The sequence below is a fragment of the Aspergillus wentii genome, assembly GCF_001890725.1.
Source record: "Aspergillus wentii DTO 134E9 unplaced genomic scaffold ASPWEscaffold_4, whole genome shotgun sequence".
In the NCBI taxonomy this organism is placed as follows: domain Eukaryota; kingdom Fungi; phylum Ascomycota; class Eurotiomycetes; order Eurotiales; family Aspergillaceae; genus Aspergillus; species Aspergillus wentii.
Window position 1 is genome coordinate 1,918,410 of NW_024467835.1, and position 19,298 is coordinate 1,937,707.

The 19,298-nt window shown below is 45.0% G+C and overlaps 4 protein-coding genes across 4 annotated transcripts; 2 read left to right on the forward strand and 2 right to left on the reverse strand.

The window, feature by feature from the left end:
* Window positions 1-1,937: 1,937 nt before the first annotated feature.
* ASPWEDRAFT_68726 (uncharacterized protein) lies at window positions 1,938-6,192 on the reverse strand. The gene is made up of 5 exons (XM_040838985.1): window positions 5,336-6,192; window positions 4,972-5,254; window positions 4,824-4,911; window positions 2,283-4,752; window positions 1,938-2,185 (listed from the first exon to the last, which is right to left on the reverse strand). Exons 1-5 carry the CDS (start codon window positions 6,153-6,155, stop codon window positions 2,163-2,165), a joined length of 3,684 nt encoding a protein of 1,227 aa, XP_040689045.1. The 5' UTR covers window positions 6,156-6,192; the 3' UTR covers window positions 1,938-2,162.
* Window positions 6,193-7,398: 1,206 nt separating this feature from the next.
* ASPWEDRAFT_172181 (uncharacterized protein) lies at window positions 7,399-9,117 on the forward strand (the record flags this gene model as incomplete). Its single annotated transcript, XM_040830905.1, has 1 exon — window positions 7,399-9,117. The coding sequence occupies one exon, from the start codon at window positions 7,399-7,401 to the stop codon at window positions 9,115-9,117; it is 1,719 nt and encodes a 572-aa protein (XP_040689046.1).
* A 2,896-nt stretch (window positions 9,118-12,013) lies between these two features.
* Window positions 12,014-13,585, reverse strand: ASPWEDRAFT_40572 (uncharacterized protein). Its single transcript, XM_040835353.1, has one exon. The coding sequence runs from the start codon at window positions 13,289-13,291 to the stop codon at window positions 12,356-12,358; it is 936 nt and encodes a 311-aa protein (XP_040689047.1). The 5' UTR covers window positions 13,292-13,585; the 3' UTR covers window positions 12,014-12,355.
* Window positions 13,586-13,657: 72 nt separating this feature from the next.
* On the forward strand, window positions 13,658-18,901 carry ASPWEDRAFT_40573 (uncharacterized protein). The gene has a single exon (XM_040835354.1). It carries the CDS (start codon window positions 13,710-13,712, stop codon window positions 18,699-18,701), a length of 4,992 nt encoding a protein of 1,663 aa, XP_040689048.1. The 5' UTR covers window positions 13,658-13,709; the 3' UTR covers window positions 18,702-18,901.
* The last annotated feature ends 397 nt before the right edge of the window (window positions 18,902-19,298 follow it).

Below are 19,298 nucleotides of genomic sequence, written 5' to 3' on the forward strand. Positions count from 1 at the left end.
TGTGTGTAGACTAAAATACAGTAGCCAAGCATCACTAGTGCTTCAAATGTGCGGAAATCCGCCTGGATAGGAAGTTCCAAGCATGAAATTAAGAGCTAAGCACCCTAGCCCTGTTGGCCAGCAGACTGCGGATAATTGCATTATGCCATAGGGTAGTATAGCCTATTGCATGGTACACTAATTAGGTAACTCTTACCCATTATTGCGCCGATTGGCTGGGGTAGCCCCACAATTACCCCGCGTTGAACAAATCGCAACCATATCCGCGGGGTCTCCAGATATGACTCAGCTACCATGGATGGTATTCGTCTACCAAGTCATTCCATGGCATAATCATACGACTCAAGCTTCGTCAATTAATCTGCCCTCTGCCAGTGCATCCTGAAGATTCACCTCCACCGTATCGAAATTGACACTAATCTCCCCCAGACTCAACAACCCATGGTTTATAACCATTAGCTGATACCATATCAATCAACCTAGAAAAGACTCACCTCTGGAAAATAAAACATCAAAACAACAGTAGCCACACCATAGCAGCCACAAAAATCATATAATACTTCCATCCAATGTTTTCAACGTCACGACTACAGGAGCCGCATACGCAACGGCATTGGCGAAAAATCTCGCGCAGACGATTGTCGCGCCCTAGCTGCGGAGATGCGTAGGCCAGATCTCAGACCCGTAGACTATGTGGTACATTAGATTGTCAAGGTAAAAAAAGCACCAAAGAGAAAGTATAGTGCTACGGCTGCGTTGATGCTGGATATGTAGGTTGTGTTGAGGTAGTATTTCTCCAGGCCGACCATGACACCAATTATCAGGGCGCTGCCGAATCCACCGGCCACTGGCATGTCTTAGCTATACGGATAAGCAAATGAATGACAAACCTAGAAGTTTCACCCGACCCACGCGATCTAAGAGAATAAAATTAATGCCGCAGCTGCTAACCGCACAAACGGTCTAAACAAATCCTGGACCCAGCCTGTATTATAGTGCTAAGCCACAGCAATCCTATCAATGTGAGAATCAAGTTCCTAATAGTAGTGATTCTCATTCCCTGGCCCATTACCTAGAGGAGAATTGAACACAGTGCTCTCTTGCAGTGGCTCAGAGTGCAAGCAATATAGAGAAACCCACTTAGGGGTATTCACTCCACTTCCACCTGTTCCTTGATCTGCTTCAGTTCTGTGTGAGTGAATGCAGACGCGTGTCTGTCCTGGTGCTATGTAGGTGAACTAGCACCTATTTTGCCTCTTCCTCACCGCCCTTCTCCATCAGCCATTGCGAAGACTTGGAGATGAAAAAGAGACGCCAGGTAGATCAATGACACGCCAGTCAGTGTCACAAAGATCAACCGCCAGTGCGCTTCTATCTTCACAAAGGAAAAGCCAGCGTACACAATGCAGCTAGGATGTAGGCCGACACAACCCTAATGCCATGCTAGCCCATCAGAAGATCTCGAATATGAGGCGGTGATACCTCACTCATGTAGACTGGGGTGTTGGCGAAAATCATCCCCAAGCCTATGCCACAAAGAGTCCGGCCAACGAAAAACCTGGCCGCGTCAATGGATCCAGCCTGGATTGCACCGGAGACAATGACTACAACGGTGGCAGCTCCGTTGGACGTCTCAACTCCGCAGCCAGCCGTTGGGCAGAGTAGTCCGTGGTTTTCACGATGCACAAGCCTTCTTAAACAGTCACTTACTCCAACATGGTGTATTCTATATGTCTAATATATAATTTGATCAACTTGATAGTGAATACCACGATAGATACTATCAACATCAATCTAATGAGGGTGTTTGTCAAAAGCAGTCGGTTAAACAGGCCCCTCTCAAAAGTCAGAGTACTGGCTTCAGACCTATAATAAGAATCATCCCAAGGAGTAGAGGTGTCCTGCACACTATAATAGTCATGTCTTTTATCCAATGGGCCAGATATCATTTCTTTATCAAGTTCTCTTGTGCCAAATTTAGTTTCTAGATACAACGGATATGTCCCATGACAGCAACTGCGAATTGAAAAGTTTGATATGGTATATCTTCGGTTTTCTTGTAATAGCATAAAAGAATTAATATTTTTTAAGAATGCAAAGTTGCGAAAAATGACTGAGAATTGAACGCGGAGCACAGAAAATGTCAGAGACATCCCGTGTAGTCATGGGAATGTGATACTAAATACTACAAGGCCGATACAGAGCTCTCATTCAGTATTATGACTCCCCTTTTAGCAATTCAGTTAATATATTAGCTGCCGAATCCGATAAATTCAACGCACCTCTCTGCATGGACTCCCTCACTCTGTTAATCCGATTCAGATATCTTGCTACCATTTTTTCGCCTCTTAAACTCACGCGCTCTGGAATGCTCTCTCTGCTTAGTGACATTGCAATCTGTCGCGCGGTAGGAATGCCGTTCTCGCCCTCAATATCCGGATCAGCCCCAGCGTTGAGAAGAAGCCCGATTGCCTCAGGATTCAGTCGAAGAACTCCGTAATGAAGAGCTGTAAATCCAACGTAGTGATCACGGTAGTTTATCTGCTCAGGCTGATTGAAATAATGCAAGATTATATTGAGATTGGCGGGATCAAACTTGTAGAGCTCGATGGGAAGCATTTGACTTGCTCTTCCTTCCGTTTCGTAGAATCCGCCGGCTCGGACGGCCATGTGGTGTGCGGTCAGCCCGAGTTGTTGATTGACGATAAAACCACCTCCATGTGCCAAGAGCCAATCAATTGCTCTTGTAGTGCCGTGGTTATTAAACCCAATGAGAGCACCAAGAGGTGTTAAGCCATTTATTCCAGCAGTCGGCTGATGAGCTTCCTCGTCCGGCCTAGCTCCATAATTCAACAGAGTTTCCGCCACCTCGAATGCGTGTCTCACCAAGGCCATGGTGAAAGGTAGCTCATCAAAGAAACCATGTTCGTTGACCAACTTGTGAGGGTCCGCCGTGGATTGCAGAATTGAACGTACAAAGGAAGGGTCAGGCGTAGATGCCACGCAAAGATGGACAAGGTTGACGAACTCGGAAGATGGCGGAAAAGACGCGACTGTCCAGATAGAGCCATCGGGTGCCGCCATGCTCTCCTTGGGCAATATAGACTTTATGATATCTGGGACAAACATTTCCATGGAAGCTGAGAGGTTTAAAGGAGTGTTTGGACCTATAAACTCAAGCAGTTTATCGAATATCGGTTTATCATTCATAAGTATCGCGAGTCCAAGGGGCGTGTTGGAGCCAGAGGCAGAAGGGCAAACACGGACTAAAAGCGGCGCCATTTCTGGGAAATCTGAATCGAGTAAAAATGAGACAATATTTATATCTCGGCTCGTGACAGCTTGCATCATTGCTGAGTTCCCGTTCGGTGTTACCTTGGAATAGTCTTCTTCCCCTACTTCTCGTAGCCTTCGAATTGTGGCCTGCATTTGCTCTTTAAAACGAGAACCGTGTAGGGCTATCCGCTCATTTAGCGGCAAGGGGTCTAGGGCGTATCCGAGAAGCGACTGCTCATCTCCTTGGTCTTGCATGGACTGGAAAGCAGCTGGGGCTCCAAGTTGGAAGCTTTTTGCTGACAATCCAGACAGGATTTCCATTAGGAATTGCCAATTTTTCCAACGCGACATTTCCTTCCAAGGAGGATGCTTGATTGAGTAGTTAGGGGGCAGGAAAAGATCCAATATCTCAATATTATGTGCTGAGCTTGCCAAAGCTATTGGGGAATTATTTCCGCCATTGTATGGACTTGCTCCAAGCTGAAGGAGGACTCTCACTGCCGATGTATGGTTTCGCGCGACTGCCCTTCGCAACGGTGAACCAGACGATAACGTCACACAAGAATCCAGGCTAAATATGGAATTTTGAGAGCACATCTGTTCTAAACTGGAGCCGCCTTCAATAAAACTTGCCGCAACAAGCAACAAGTTCATCTCGTCCACATCAAACGAAGAAAGCCAATGGAGGACATTCTCTCCGTTACCTGAACAGATGGATGGGTTGGCTCCCAGAGACAGAAGTAGTTGGACTATGTTGATATGTCCCGATCTGGCAGCCTGGAAAAGTGGAGTCTCGGTCTCATAGTTCGTCTGATTGATATCAAGCTCTGCGGATCCGTCAAGAATTATCCGTAGCTCTGTTTCCGCCCCTGTCATTGCAGCCCAGTGTAAAACGGTGTCACCGCGAGCATTTAGGTCCGATCCGCCCGTGCGATTTGTTAAATATCTCAACTTCTCTTCATTCAAGCTACTGGTGAGATCTTCCTCAAAAAGCGCCTTTCCGACACCACAGAGGCTTGTTCTGAACAAACGGTCCGCCTCCTCCCAGCGCTCTGGATTGCAGTGGTGAAATATTGCTGACGCGAGATGCGACCCGGCTATGGTGCCATTCCACAACCATTCGGCTCTCTTTTCGTTTGAAACTGGATCGTTCTCAGGGCTTAGGCCAGAAGCCTCGAAGAACTGGAAATATAAAGACTGCGCAATGGTAGACCCAAAATCAGCCGCTTCTCTAAGCCACTTAAGCACTTGGTTGTAGTCGATTTCATATCCAGTATAGCCGGTCGGTGGAGACTCAGATTGCCGAACTGTTCCAAAGCGAAGCAGGTATAGAATTGCTACCGCATAGCTTGCGTCGGCTTTCTTTTCTGCAGACTGATCCGGGCTTCTTGCAACTTCTTGAAGTGAATCGAGAAGCTGCTGTTGGACTTGCATTGGAGCATATCGGCGAGATATCTCGGAAAAGTTGCGCAGTTTCTGGACAAGTGTTAACAGTTTCCCGCCTTTTTTCTATTTCTTTTCTTGTTTTACCAAGAGTGTATTCTTACTGGAATAAGTCCATGAGAACGATTGGATACCCCGCCTTCAGTTTCACTTATCAAGAGAGAAGGATTGTCCATATAGACAGCAGGTTCTCTAAAGACTCGTCAGAACCGATGAATAACCAATAAAAGCGTCTCGCTAGATAAGCAATACCTTTGAATTACTCCATGTGCCCTTAACAGCAAATCTAATGTCCTTTGGCAAGGGTCCTGACGTAGTAGCGATCCCAATAAGTCCGCTATCTCTTCAATTTCATCATTCGGTATCCCACGGCCTTCAATTATTGCGATTACAATCACGAGTAACTCGTCGCCTCGATCTTTGGCACGCATAAACGATGAATAACAGTGCTCGGGTGTATTACCGAAGGTGTCGTTATCCCATAATTCCTCGCCATCAACCAATATAGACCAGAGTAGAAGGCCGCAGCTGTAATCTGCCCAACAATCAGTTCAATTGGTCCATAGGGGTTTTTTTTTTTTTTTTTTTTTTTTTTTTGCACTGGCTTTTAACTAACAGTCCGCTTTGAGTAGCTCATCATTAGGTATCACTGACCCCCATTCCGGAGCCATCCACATTTCTGTTCCTCTTTTCCATGCCTCATTCGGTTGTCTCTCATCAAGGAAAATTGAAAGTGCAAAGTCCGAGAGCTTTGCGATTACACCACCACCCTTGTCAACACAGACTAAGACATTGGGAGGCTTAATGTCTGAATGTAAGATGCGACACCTATGTAGTGCATCAATGCCCTGAGCGACGTCGCCGGCTAACCCGAGCTTCTGGTCCAAGGTCAAGGAGCCTGAGGACGCCGAAAAATAGTCATCCAGCGTACCACCGGCCGCGTATTCAACCATGATAATCGGCCAAACTTTGATGCGGGGTGATACATACTCGTCTTCCCATGCGAATCCATAGACGTCAAGGATGTTAGGATGCTTACGGAGACGATGATGGGACACAACGCGAAGCTCTTGGACAATATTCGTGATTATTTCGGGCTCGATGAGATGGCCAGACTCGTCAACATCCAGACGTGGTCGCTTGATGACTACGTTGTCTCCTTTGCTTAGTCGGCTGTGGGGGTCAAGGGAGGTCCTAACAGACATGGATCCTTGGAGGGCCAATCTTTTGACTTCGAATTGATTCCCTTCTCCGATAACATTGCTCGTCTGTACGTCGTTGGTCATACCAAAGTCAATCATATATTCGTCATTGAGAAAGATCTCATTGAAGAACATCATGAACGATGCAAAGTCACCGATAGGGTTAGGATAGCGCTGTGTACTGCGAGGTGCATCGTTGTCAGTAGAGAACCTCCTTCTAGATAAGTAGGCCATAATCAAAGCTGTATCTTGTCAATGTTTTGAAGCTCAGTAGAGAATTAGACCCCAATATGGTCAGGAGATGAGGATTTAACAGTTCCAAACGCACGGTATGACGACGAGAGGAATATATATTAGGTACTAATTACTATTTTTGTTTACTTTGAACACTCCCGTTCCAGAGCATCTCAGTAACGTCTATGTGGGTCTTGTGACACGCTACATACTGGCAAAGCCATCCAAAGATTATGCTCTTCTTTGAGTACTTCCTATTTCGTTTTCCCTCGGCTAGTAATCAGCACTGACGTGTGCATTTGAACTGAATTTGCTAATATTCAGTGGCGGGTGACTTGTCTCATACTGCCTCATCGCACCACATGGTTTCTGCTGAAACCTAGAATAACATTCTTTCCAATAACCAATCCTTTTGCTATATGTGGGATCTAGAACTGATAGACCTGACATTAGATCTTAAACCTTGAAATAGATGGCTCATATGATAAAAGAATAGAGGAATCTAGATTTCCACTTGTTAGACTGCTGACTGCTCCTGAATGTTCCTTATATTTTGAAAAATTTCCTAGTATAATTTAAGTTTAACTCAATAGTAAACATAGTCGTTCTAGAATACATGCTTTTAATTAGTAGATACTACTACCCAAACCTACTATGCTTGTAAGTTTTGGCAGGTCTTTAGATCATAGTGATTCCTAGAAGGAGTTAATTTTATTATTCTCAATATAAATTATAACCTTAGAATCTGCGGTCTAGAACTAGTAAACTTTACATCAGATTTTAAATCTTAAACCAGGTGGCTCCTATAGAGAATGTGGAGTCTAGATTTCCGCTTATCAGGCCTCCCTTAAACATTGCTTAAACATTTCTTATATTTTTTTTTTTTTTTTTCAAAAACTTCCTAATGTGTTTTAAGTTTAACTTTGTAGCATATCAAAGTGATTCACTCCAGTGAAAAATACTTTTGATAAGAAGATTCCCCTCCCTATACCTAATGTGCTCACAAGTTATAGTAAGTTTTGGTGGCCCTTTAGATCATAATGATACCTAGAAGCAGTTGATTTTAGTATTCTCTACACAACTACATACCATTGAACAGGCTGGAATATATGAGGCTATAGTGTCAGTCATGGCCCTGTCCTCTCAGAATTGTTTATTCATATCTATATATTATCACAAAACCCCTTCCATGTGAATAACTAACGGACATCCAAAGCTCAAACAATCACATCACTTTGACAATATGACAGAGCCTGTTGGCATCGTTCTTGGCATCCTCGGGCTTACAGGAACGTGCCTCGAGGTCATTGAGTTTGGTTTCAAAGCAGCAGATCGTAAAGAAGACTTTGAAGATTTAAGCATACAACTGCAGTTTGAACAAATCTTTATCGGGCACTGGGCAGAAAATGTCGGTATTTTCAATCGCGAGCTGGGAAAAACCAAGGCCTTCCCATTTTCCTACTGCCAGCTTATTGGAAGAACGCTTGAAAGGATAATAGGTCTGTTTCATGAATCGAGTCATCTTGTTTCGCGTTATGAAGAAAAGTTCAAGTCCGTTCCAATAATAAATGTGGCAGATGAAGAGGACAATATCTGCCGAAAGATCATCAGAAGCGTGAAGGAAAGAGATGTACCGCGGCCGCGTGCCTTCCGATGGGCAATTCGAGATGGTTCGAGGCTCGAAAAGCTTGTTGGCCGAGTCTCTTCTCTACGGAGAGCGCTGTGCGAGTTGCTTCCAGAGGATATTCACTTGGTCGAAAGGCAGATGCTGCGCGACAAAGTCACTGTGTCCACACCAGGGATTATGGAAAATCTTAAACTGGCTGCGGCACAGATGGGTCAAAGAAGTGCTTCTGATTTTGAAATAATGAGTGCCATTGAAAGTGCAGTTACTGTACGAGAAGCATTACCCATTTGGAAGACTAATGAAGAAGTCGAGGGAGATGCTCTGATTGAAACACATTTCCTTCGGGATGCGAGATTTCCTCATCAGGCATTACCTGTTGATCTGGCGCGATGGCAAGGGTGCATTCAGAGCAATCAGATTGATTTTGGGACACGCAGTGTGATTGTTGAGTGGAGATGTTCCAGTTCATATCAAGGTCCAAATGCAGAAATGCAACTGAGGATAGATGTCGTGCAGCTTGCCACACTTCTGAATGCTGTCCATGGCCGTCTCAATTACCATATTCCAAAGTTTATTGGTTACTTCCAGGATGAAAAATTCCATCTTGGATGTCGCTATGGCCTTGTGTTCGAGTCTCCACTCCATCATCGACAGATACCTCAGCAAAGTCCGCTAACGTCCTTATATGAGGCAATTTCAACAAATGAACATCCACCAGAGCTTGGCCTAAGATTTCGGCTCGCAAGAGAAATCGCAACGTCGGTGTACTACATCCTCAGCACCGGATGGATGCACAAAGCGATCCGCAGCAGCAATATTGTCTTGTTCAACAAAAATGAAAACGAAAATGAAGCACAATCTCCCGATTCCATCCTCAAGAACCCGGATTTCGCTCTTTTGGGTTTCGGCTTTTCGCGCCCTGACCGACGTGGAGAAGCTTCCATTAAGGAAAATGACAGTTCATTGGATCTATATCGACACTCCAACTGTGTGAGCAGAGCGTGGAATACCCAAGAGTACCAAGAACGCGGTTATCAAAAGCTGTATGATCTTTATAGTCTTGGAGTTGTTCTTGCTGAGATTGGGATGTGGAGAACTGCAGCATCTCTTAATGAAAGTAGACGGAGGAGATTTGCTAATCAAGAATTCTCTATCTATCTACAGCAAAAAGCCAGTGCAGAACTACCGTTGAGCATGGGCCAGATATACTCAGATGCCGTTCATATTTGTCTGAGTAGTCAGTTCAACATTACCCAAGCTGATCCTCACGGCCGCCAGCTCTTGGATAGATTTGACGGGATGGTGTTGCAACCACTTGGCATTTGTAGCGCATAATCTCTGCTCCAGGGAAGATAATTTTTTTTTTTTTTTTTTTGGAATTGTGGATGCGCAAGCTGGACATTAAGTTGGTGGGATTGGAAAGAAAAATATTGGAGTTTTAGCAAAGCGTGAGCACGAACGTTTCGTGACTGGAAAGCTTCCAAAAAATCGGCAAAAATTTTGAATCGTTATGGTTTTGGAATATACAAACTTAACAACAACACTTGAATCCGGATAATCTAACGTTCTCTTTTTTCCTGGGACTCCTATGCGATTGTCTAATATTTTCAACGATTGATGTATTCCATTCTTGTCAATTTTTCCAAATGCTGATGACATGATAGCAGAAAGGGAGATTGATATTCTTTAGGTGGATTTGAATAGTTGTGAATTGGGTTATTTATCGTGGAAACAAATTGTACTGGACGGAATGTATTTTGGGATTTGCAAAGTTTTGCTTCTGTATCTAGCAAAGCATTATGCTCACAGGTCGTCTAGTAATAGCTTGTTGATCGGTTTAAAAGTGAGTGGATACAATACTTCTTGTCTGTGGCGACCCTACAGGGCGAGAATTTTGAACTACGGTCAACGGGGCCATCTGCTAAGTATCAACAGATTTTAAACCCCTACTATCTAAGTTCCACTGCAATGGCGGGAATCCCTAAGAAAAAAATGGGTTGCGGGGGGGGAGACCAAACCACCTCCCACCACTATTCATCCAATTATACACTATTATGATAGATCTTGGTCATATTGCACTTTATTTACGTCCAGCTAATTATAATTCTAGTTAAGTGTAAGATATATCTATTTGTCAGGATAGAAAACCCATTAGCTAGGTAAGGAAATGATAATGCTTAGATTACCTTCACCAAGCTTGGCATTGAAAACTTTAGTCTAGGCGAACTCACCAAGGAAGGAGAGTTCTATTCAGCATGTCCTGGTCCTGGTGGCTATATCATCTATCACAAAGAGATTGGGGGAAGTGAGATTTTCCTCTAGATATGGTCTACTTAAGGTCTTAGGATATACTGTATGTATACATTAGACTTAGTATTAGTGTGTCACACGAGTCGAGTTTACTCATGAGTAACGAGTAGAGTTCGAGTAATGAGGCGAGTTTGAGTTGAGATTTAGGACTCGTAATATGAGTCAAGTTAAGATTTAGGACTCATACTATAAGTTCGAGCTCTAAATATTTTACAACTCTACTCGTAATACCAAAAGTACAGCTATTTTATATGGGGGAGGCTTAAAATATTGTAAAATACAGTAAAAATAGTGACTCTTATTCTACTCTTACTCTTCTTGGCATGAGTTCAACTCATGAGTTTCAGTCCTACCTTCTCACTCGACTCGCGAGTTGAGTCCTAAATCTCTACTCAAACTCGACTCGTGTGACACACTACTTAGTATTACCCTTACTAACTATTTTATAGGAGATATATAGGGGTGGTACTTCTATAAAAACTTTATAATCTATACTATTACTAGACCCAGGGAATCATTAAGGGTGTTTCTCTTTAATAAGGAGAAGATAGTAGAATATATAGGAAATAGAAATAGGAATATTAAGATAGTAATCCATAATGGATGGTTGCATATTACTAAGATGGCTCTCCTTATATTATGTTTACCTACTATTTTAATAGTATTTTAATGATGTAATCATCCTATCTTTCTTCTTAAGGGTGATTAAGGAATATATTAATCCTTCCTTTAAGAATTAAATTATTATCATGAGATATATATTTCTTGTGCATGATGATATAACTTTATCCTATTGTCTCTGGGACATTGACCTTTCATCCATTGATAACCGCGTGGCAGATACATTTTTCCAGGTGGTTGTAGAAGACTTGAACGTTGTTGAAGACAAGTGAGCAAGTCGAGCACTTGCCGCTCACTTCACTGCTAGTGGTACCAAGGCCTTTGTGATCATGACCATTCGCATTATGTTCATCCGTGAGATGTCTCTTGAAAAAACCCACCCGACTGAAGCTCTGAGATCCAGATCCGGGACAGAATCCACAAATCAGGACCCCCGTGTAATGGGTAAGGGTATGTTTATCTTTATCATAAGGACGAGCGAATCCCCTAAGGTGCCAGGGACAGTCCATAACTGGGCATTTTTCAGGTCTATCAACTTGGGGTGTGACCTGGTGAGCATGAAGATCTTTACAAGACTCTCCACACCCTAGGAAATCGCATAGACTTATTCCCTGATCATTATGGTCTTCTGAAGCCGTGCTTGTTGGGTAGGTTGCGTGGGCGGATGTGACAGGATCTTCGATCGTGCATTGAGTTGAGCTGCACTTGGGCTGTAATGCAATAGTTCAATTTAAACGCGTAGGATCGATGAAGGCAACATTGATTATTGACTGTAGGGGCGAAAAAACACACTGGCGTACTATGTGGGCAGGCAATGGAATGTGAGGTATATCTTGGTAGAGAGATCTGAAAGCGGGGTAATCGTGTGTTGGCAATTGGCGGGACCAAACTAAAGATGATTAATGGTCTTATCTGAAATATAGAATTACTTGGCATCTGCACATAGCCACTCTATAAGCAGAAATGATTTTCTTGCTGCAGGCAGCAGAAATTGCATTAGAATAGATCACAGTGTGTTTTAAGCTACCTAGATATTAGATTCCCTTTAATTATTGCGGTTGAGTTAACAGGTAGTTTATTAAATTACTAATTTACCACTTTCATAATAGTATGTTGATGTAAGAGAACTTTGTGTATTATACTGCCTGTTCAGAGTTCCCACAGGGTAGATATGAATAGTTTCAATGAGAAGCGGTTTCCGGTTCGAGTCAATCACCTGGGCCTTGGCCCTTTACATATATCTTACTGGTTTTAATATATAGTTAATTGCCTATTCTAGCATATTTACAGAGCTATGTAGGTTAATGAGATTTACAAGTTAATCTTACATCCATTTCAGCCATGCAAGGTACTTATCCATCTTCAACACGAAAAGAACTAAAATTATGAATGGCAAAGTTGTCAGGGATGTGTAGGAGGAACACTGGTACCTACTACGTATTAACCATGAGCGCGTTGAGGAATGCTGTTTGTATAGGGCTCACGTATGTGTGTCCCAGGATACAGTTCACCAAGCAATCTAATACCATGCAACTAGTAGTCCAATTGTATAATGATATACCCTCCTTCTTTAAACCTGGAAAGAATTCAAGCTGTCCAATATCCTCATATATTAGACTAGGAAATCTGGGATTCCATTCTGTCAACATTCAAAGGTCGAAATACGATGGTACTTCTGGCAAGAATATACTGCTTCCATGTCTCCACTATCGCCGATGAGATTGACCGAAGCTTCAGCAGATGTTGCTTTATTCTTGCCGTATTCGATGTCTCCATCGGAATCAAGATCGATCTCTTCACTACTGTCATCATCATCCCCCAAAGCTAAATGATAGGCCTTTGCCCTTTTCGGATGCCTCAAAGTCGGAGATTTGTGGCCAAATCCGGGCAACAGCCTGCTCTGAGATTTCAACTCAACCACCGAGTACGACACCGCAAAGATCTCCTCAGCCGCAGTGGAAAACTCGCGACTGCGTTGCGTGCCAGAATTGATTCGTGGCTGGAGGCCAAAGTCCAACGCCCCTGGCACAGGGACGTTGGCCAGCGCCGATAATGGGACATTCACATTCAAGCTGTTCGCAGTATTGGTCGTGGTCTCGATCGTCCAGGTGGTGCTGACAGCTGTAAGAAAGCCAGTCACCAAGTACGCGCGATGGGATTTGGCATTTTCCAAGAGTACTCGAACGTCCCGCGAATAGTCTTGATTTTGCATAAGGATGTCGAAATATTGCTGGGGGTTGGAAAGACTGTACTGTTTCACGAGTTCGCTTTCGAGCTTTCTGGTCTCCGATGAGCCTCGGCTTAGTTCCAATCCCAATAGTGCAGATAATTGAGCGCTGATGCCCTTCTCGCGGAAGACTTGGACAAGCTCTTTCCTATTTGCTGACAAAGAGGGCTGTGGGAGAATATCACGGATGATCTCATTTGTGTTGTGCGACGGTTGTCCATGTGCGGGAGGACAACAAGGCGCATATCCGTCGAGTGGCCGTGACACAGTCTTGACTACCCGACACATAAAGCTATCAATTTCAGTTGCAGGGAGTGTCTCATCGAGTATGAAGTATCGCCGCTTGCACATTCTGTTTCCTTTAGTTCTTTCTTTTCTTTTCTTTTCTTTTTTTTTTTTTTTTCCGGTCTTTTGGGCGGGGTGTCGTGGGCTTGAAAATTGCAATAGGACCGGAGATGGAGGACTTAGGGCATGTAACGCTTAGGGCCTCACAGAGGTTAGGAAAGGCCAAGACACTTTATATGTGCACCGTCAAAATACAGCGCTGCTTACAATCTAAGCCCCTTTCTCCGAACACAACACTGCCTTGACTGCGGCTGTTCTAGAGCTGGCAACCATATGCATTGCAGGGTTCTGCGCCACATCGACAAGGGGAAACCCCGTCAAAACCTCAACCCCCTTTTGCGGTCGGCGTTCTGCGGTCATCAGAGTGACCTCTAACCAACCGTTCCTTCCTCTCGTTGCAATTCGACTTCACATTTTTCACACAATGGACGCAGTTGTGGTGATAGAGCTTCAAGCTCGGCCCAAGCCGCCATCACAGCCGACTGGATCACAATATGCCGCAAAGTCCCCGTGCCCAGAATGGACAGTTGATATTTGCGTATCAGGGAAAAAGTCCTTACGCGACGTCGCACTGAAGGACCCTCTCTCCACCGAGCAACGTCGTCTTTGCAGTTGGTATCTCGAGGAGTACACACAAAAGACACCTTACTCAGTTGAGCCTGGGGAAGATGCCAGAGCACTCTTGGAAGAGTACCCGAAAAGGCTGTGGCGAGAGCTGCGACTGGCAGAGGTTGTCTCTTCCCTTGAAAACGCGGGCTGGGGAAAGCCGCAGCGCCTGATAATTCGACCAAGTGAATATGGGCGTCCGTTGGAGGACTCTAACAGCACCATTCATCAGCTCTTCTGGGAAACGCTTGAGTATCTAGATAAAACCACGACATTTGGATGGCAAGTAATAATTGAGCGACATCTTTCTCCAGCTGGGGGCGCTGGATTTTCCCCTACGAAACGGGTGCGATCATGGGATGTACGGCGGGAGGATGTGACCACGGTTAACATACTCTTGGTTATTGCGAGGGATACATCTAGAAACCCGGAAACATACAATGACGTTTGCCCATTCCTGGCTTTCGAGGCTCTGAGCAAAGTTCAACAAAAGTTAAATGGTGGTGGAGGTCGCCTTCGTTTCCATGTGGAAATTGCTCGTCCGGGCACCTTTGCATCACTCAAAGAACATCTGCGACGCGCAAAGCAAGTAAACGGACCTGGATATTTCCAGATTGTCCACTTTGATATGCATGGAACGGTAAAGACTATAAATCGCGTCAAGGTTGGACTACTTTACTTTGGCCGCAAACGATCAGACGGCCTACATGCAGTCCCCGCGTTGAATGTCGCCAACCTACTCAGAGAATATGAAATCCCATCTGTGGTATTGAATGCCTGCAATTCAGCGAGGGCGAGCAGTGGCGACGACGCCAACATTGCGAGCGTCCTCCAAAGGCGAGGGGGGGTAGGAAATGTCCTGGCCATGTCATTCAAGGTATCCAGCGCAGCTGTGGACCTTTTCTTCGCGAGCTTTTATCAGTCACTTCTCATTGATCGATTGACATTTGTTGCTTCATCAAGTAAAGCACGAGAGGCGCTGCGAGCGAATATGCTCCGTCCAGCGAGGTTCGGGTTGGAACGAGAACTTCTTGATGCCTTCGTTCCTGTGCTCTACGGGTGTGGCGATGACTGTCCGCTCGTGGAGGATGATGCAAGCCAGAATGATTCTGTAGAAAACAGTGCTCTCTTCTCGTCTACTTCTACAACAATTCCTACGGTCTCGTCCCTTCCATATTTGAAGCCCGTCGGTCGAGATCTTGACTTGATGCGATTAGAAAAGGTGCTTTTCGAGAGTCCCATTGTCTACCTCCACGGACCTGCTGGAGTGGGGAAGTCTTCACTCCTCAGATATGCTGCTGAGCTATGGCTAAAGACGTGCTTTGCAAATGCAGTAGTTGTGATTGATTTTGCCATGGAGAGGATATTATCCGGGCCTGACTTTGCCAACGCCGTCTTGAACCAGCTTCTGCAAACACAGGCCCAATCCGAGAGGCCACAACTCTGGACCATCCCATCTCTACGAAAGCAATCTCACAGCCTTGACGCGATCCAGGACATTATAACAAACGTACTCTCCACCTGTGACGCTATTTTAATAATCGATGGCCTTGATATGTTGTTTTCCCCTTTTCGTGCGCATGTTGCTTCCAACTCGCCCCATGCAGGGTCTGCAAGGCTGGAGATCTTTGAAATTATCAAATCCATTGTCATGTCTTCTACATCACCAGAGCTCGGAGGAAGGAGTCGGGTGGTTTTAATAGCTCGCCGTATTGATCACCAATGGCTTGGGGCTATTTTCAACCAGGCGAGCACAGTCCAAAGCTTTGAGCTTCAGAGTCTGGAACTGTCAGACAGTATAGAATTGTCTCAAAATATCCTCAGTAACGCAGGCGAAGACGTGGCGAAATGGGGCTCTCGGGATTTCGATTGGCTGGAGGCAATAATTGACTTATTACACGGAATCCCGCTCGCCCTCATGGAGATCCTTCCCCTTCAGCGAGAATTCCGTATACCGTGGCGGGAGTTTTACAACCGCTTACATGGTGGTTTGTTCAATTCGTTACCGGACTTAAAAGGCCGAGGGCCATACCCCATTCTTGAAGAGCTTTTCTACCTCTCTGCAGCGCTTCCGCGTGATTGCTTTGTTCTTCTATTACTATTCAGCTGCTATTGGGGAGAAACCCCCCCTCTGGAAGTTTTTGAGAGACTATTTTTAACCGTTTCAAGGGAAGAGAACGGCCCTAGCACGCAAATAGGGTCAGAACAAGAGTCCCTTGTGGAATGGTACTCTAATATTTTGGGGCTTGCTATCGACAGAGGATACATACGTTGTGAGCTAGGCTCCAATATTGCCTGGGTACATCCGTTGTTTACCATCTACGCTCGTGCTTTTGTGCCTCAGTTCACCCCTCATCTTCGGCATCCATGGATGCAAGAGCTCATCTTAAAGTCAATCCAGTTGATCCCATTTCGATGGCAAGGGACTAAAGGTTCACCTACTGGTGGTTATGACGGCGCCAGTGAGCCGTGCATTAGATTTACCAAATGTGGTGGCGATGCAAACGTGCTAACTTGCATCAAGCTGGGTCTTGAGCTTGCATCCCAAATACCTACGACCCAGTTACCAATACATCTGCTTCAGAGCTACCTTGAAGATAACTCAATATCGATTCATATGGGTGATAGCTTTCTTGATTTCTTGAGCTTGTGTGTGGAGCGATCTAGAGGGGATGATGCTCTTGATTCGACACCGCTGGGCTTTTGTGTCATGTCAATAGCCGGAATTCTCGAGAATAAGAGGCTATTCCTTTGGTGTCGTGATCGAGGCCAAAAACTGATGCACCTATGCATTGATATGGTGCAGATCCTGGATCAATATCACTGGGCAAACCCGCTACCCAAGAACACAATATACAAGGCATTGCTGCTTTTGCCGCTTTTTCATCACAGGGGCATATTCGACGCCCATATGAGCACTCTTCATGGGATTCAAGGCATCGGGGTACTGAAAGACAAGACAAGCAAGGATCTAAGAGAAATATTTCAGGAACTCTGCACTAATAACAGAGTTACCTCATTACCGGCAGAGCTTTTCTTGAAACCAGAACTTTTGGGATCTCTGAAACACGAACTTGACATGCTCATTAGAGGTCTTGACGGACATGAATTCTCGGAATCGAGTATGCAAAATGATATCAAGTCCGCATCAAAAATTCCAGACATGCCCAATTGGCAGGATCCATTTCAACGATTGATACATAAACACACACAAGGCGCTGCGCGAGCCGAGCTTGCTGAAGCCTCTCGCTGCTCACCCTGGAAAATAAGAGTTGAATTTCCTAAGAGAAATCACGTTCTCTCGCCAATTCTGCAGGATCTCGAAGACGCTACCGATACAGGCGACTGTGCAGAAGCATTTCTGCAGCATGTGAAGCTGCTATGTGATGCACTTGATAAAACCTTATTTGGTGAAGCTGATCAACATATCGAGAGTCTCCGGAAGCTATGTCGAATGATGGCCGGTCTTGATATACTTGGTCCTCATTTGGACAACCTGAAGAAAGAAGTCAACCAAAGACGGCTTAGGTTTGAATTTGCACTTAGCCTGTTCCCGTCCGTTGAAGGGGGATGGAGAGGAGACGCAATACAAGTGCAGAAAGAGTATCTATCTTTAATGGCTGACATAGCCCCCTTGCATTGCTTTCTTGCCTCTAGCTGGTGCGATAAAATGGCAGCCAAGCAAGGCGGCAGTGGGTATCTTTCAGCTGTGTCCAGGGAAAAGATGCGGCAAATTATGAGAAATCACACAGGGTTCCTTGGTAACCCTGACTCTGTGAAATCCATGACGGTAATCCAGGAGAACTTTCTCGAAACTTTGATGCTAGCCAAGCAAGCTATGAAACAGAAAGAATTCAGCACTTGCCTGGCACATGTGGATAGCCTAGAGGAATTGATAGAGAAGAATGATTGGCTGCGTGATATTTTCAAGGAACTCAATGCTGTGGAGACGATTCGGGAGGCATGCAGACGAGATATGTCTTTCTATGATCGGCTATATACTTGGAGTTCTGCTGTGCTTGATGGAGAGTATGATCGTGCCCAGTCTGTCATAGACGAGATTTCGAACCTCAGCTTGAGTGAACTACCTGAAGCGTGGGCCCCCGACCATCTTGTGAGGCTCCAGGCTGCCACCAAACTCGAGCAACTCATGGAAGAGATAGCTGACGCAAGGAGTCACTATGACATTGAGAGGGTAAGGGAGCTGCACGCTGAATTTACGAGCAGCTGGAAAAGATATAAACCTATGAACATCAGTGAAGTGGAAGATGCGATTACCGAAAACCTAGAGTGGCTGCTCGAACAGTTGTTGAACAACATGCAATGGCAGAAAGGCCTTGAGGTTTGCGATAAGGGGCTGGAGTACTTTGCTTCTTTGGATGAAGAAACATCTTTCGGGCGCCAGCAATTAGACATTATCAGGGAACGTTGTCAAGCCGCGCTACTTAATGAGTCGCTCTTTGCAGCAGAGGCTGCATCTGACTTTTCCGCATGTATCGAATCGCTCAACCGCCTGGAAACACTGTGGAAGCACCAACAACAAACAAAATCCCAGCCGCGGCCGTTTATCCTCAGGCTGAGTGAGAAATTAGTGGAGTTCCTCAGGAGTTGCTACGCAGATGGGTGTATACCATGCGCAAGATGGGCACGCTGCCAAGAAGAGCACCAACTTTGTATGTTCTACAAACAGAACTTCCGGCATGCTGGGGATAATAAAGAGATCTTGCAAAAGACACATGATCGATCTGTATTTCATGCTGTGTTTGGATGTGCACACCATTGTCCAGGGGGGTATTGCTTTCTTGATTAATTTGCTTATTAATTTGTTTATAATCCTGCCACCATCCTCATGTCTAAAATAGTGAAGTGAAAGAGGGTGCACCAGACCCTGTGCAGTGTGCACGACATGAGGCTGCTACTTTGGGGAATACCTCCCCCAGGGATCGTTGTAAATTGACAATAAATGCCAAGTCATTTCAGCAAATCTACTTTTAACGCAAATCATCTGCCCCAGCTTCGGCCTCAGTTTGGAGGTATACTCCGTCCCTGTACAGATGAGAATCACCCACCTTGGGCTAAGAAAGCGCAGGACCTTTGAGAGTTCATTTGGCTAAATGAAAACGCCTTTCAAATGACATCCAGGGCAACACATGATCATACGGCAGCTGTAGGTGAAATAGTAAACATGTTCAACTTCGCATGGAGACTTCCAATGGCATTCTATCTCGCGGCCCTGATTGGCCAAAACCCTTGCACAGACAGTGGTGACATGGAGCTTTTACATCAATGGATCCTGCTGTTCTGCCAGTTCGTTTATCCGCCCGATGTTTCCATGGAATTCTGTAATTTGAATCTGATGAGGCTGCTAGAACAAAGGCAGTGATGTTTTTGGACATCAAGATAATTC

Bases quoted from the DNA above. Each gene is read 5' to 3' on its own strand.
- ASPWEDRAFT_68726 (XM_040838985.1), bottom strand. From the start codon at position 6,155: ATGGCCTACTTATCTAGAAGGAGGTTCTCTACTGACAACGATGCACCT. The intron at 4,912-4,971 runs GTATTGCTTATC...ACGAGTCTTTAG, and splicing joins GCACATGGAGTAATTCAAAG to AGAACCTGCTGTCTATATGG. The intron at 2,186-2,282 runs GTGCGTTGAATT...TCGGCCTTGTAG, and splicing joins GAGGGAGTCCATGCAGAGAG to TATTTAGTATCACATTCCCA.
- ASPWEDRAFT_40572 (XM_040835353.1), bottom strand. From the start codon at position 13,291: ATGTGCAAGCGGCGATACTTCATACTCGATGAGACACTCCCTGCAACT.
- ASPWEDRAFT_40573 (XM_040835354.1), top strand. From the start codon at position 13,710: ATGGACGCAGTTGTGGTGATAGAGCTTCAAGCTCGGCCCAAGCCGCCA.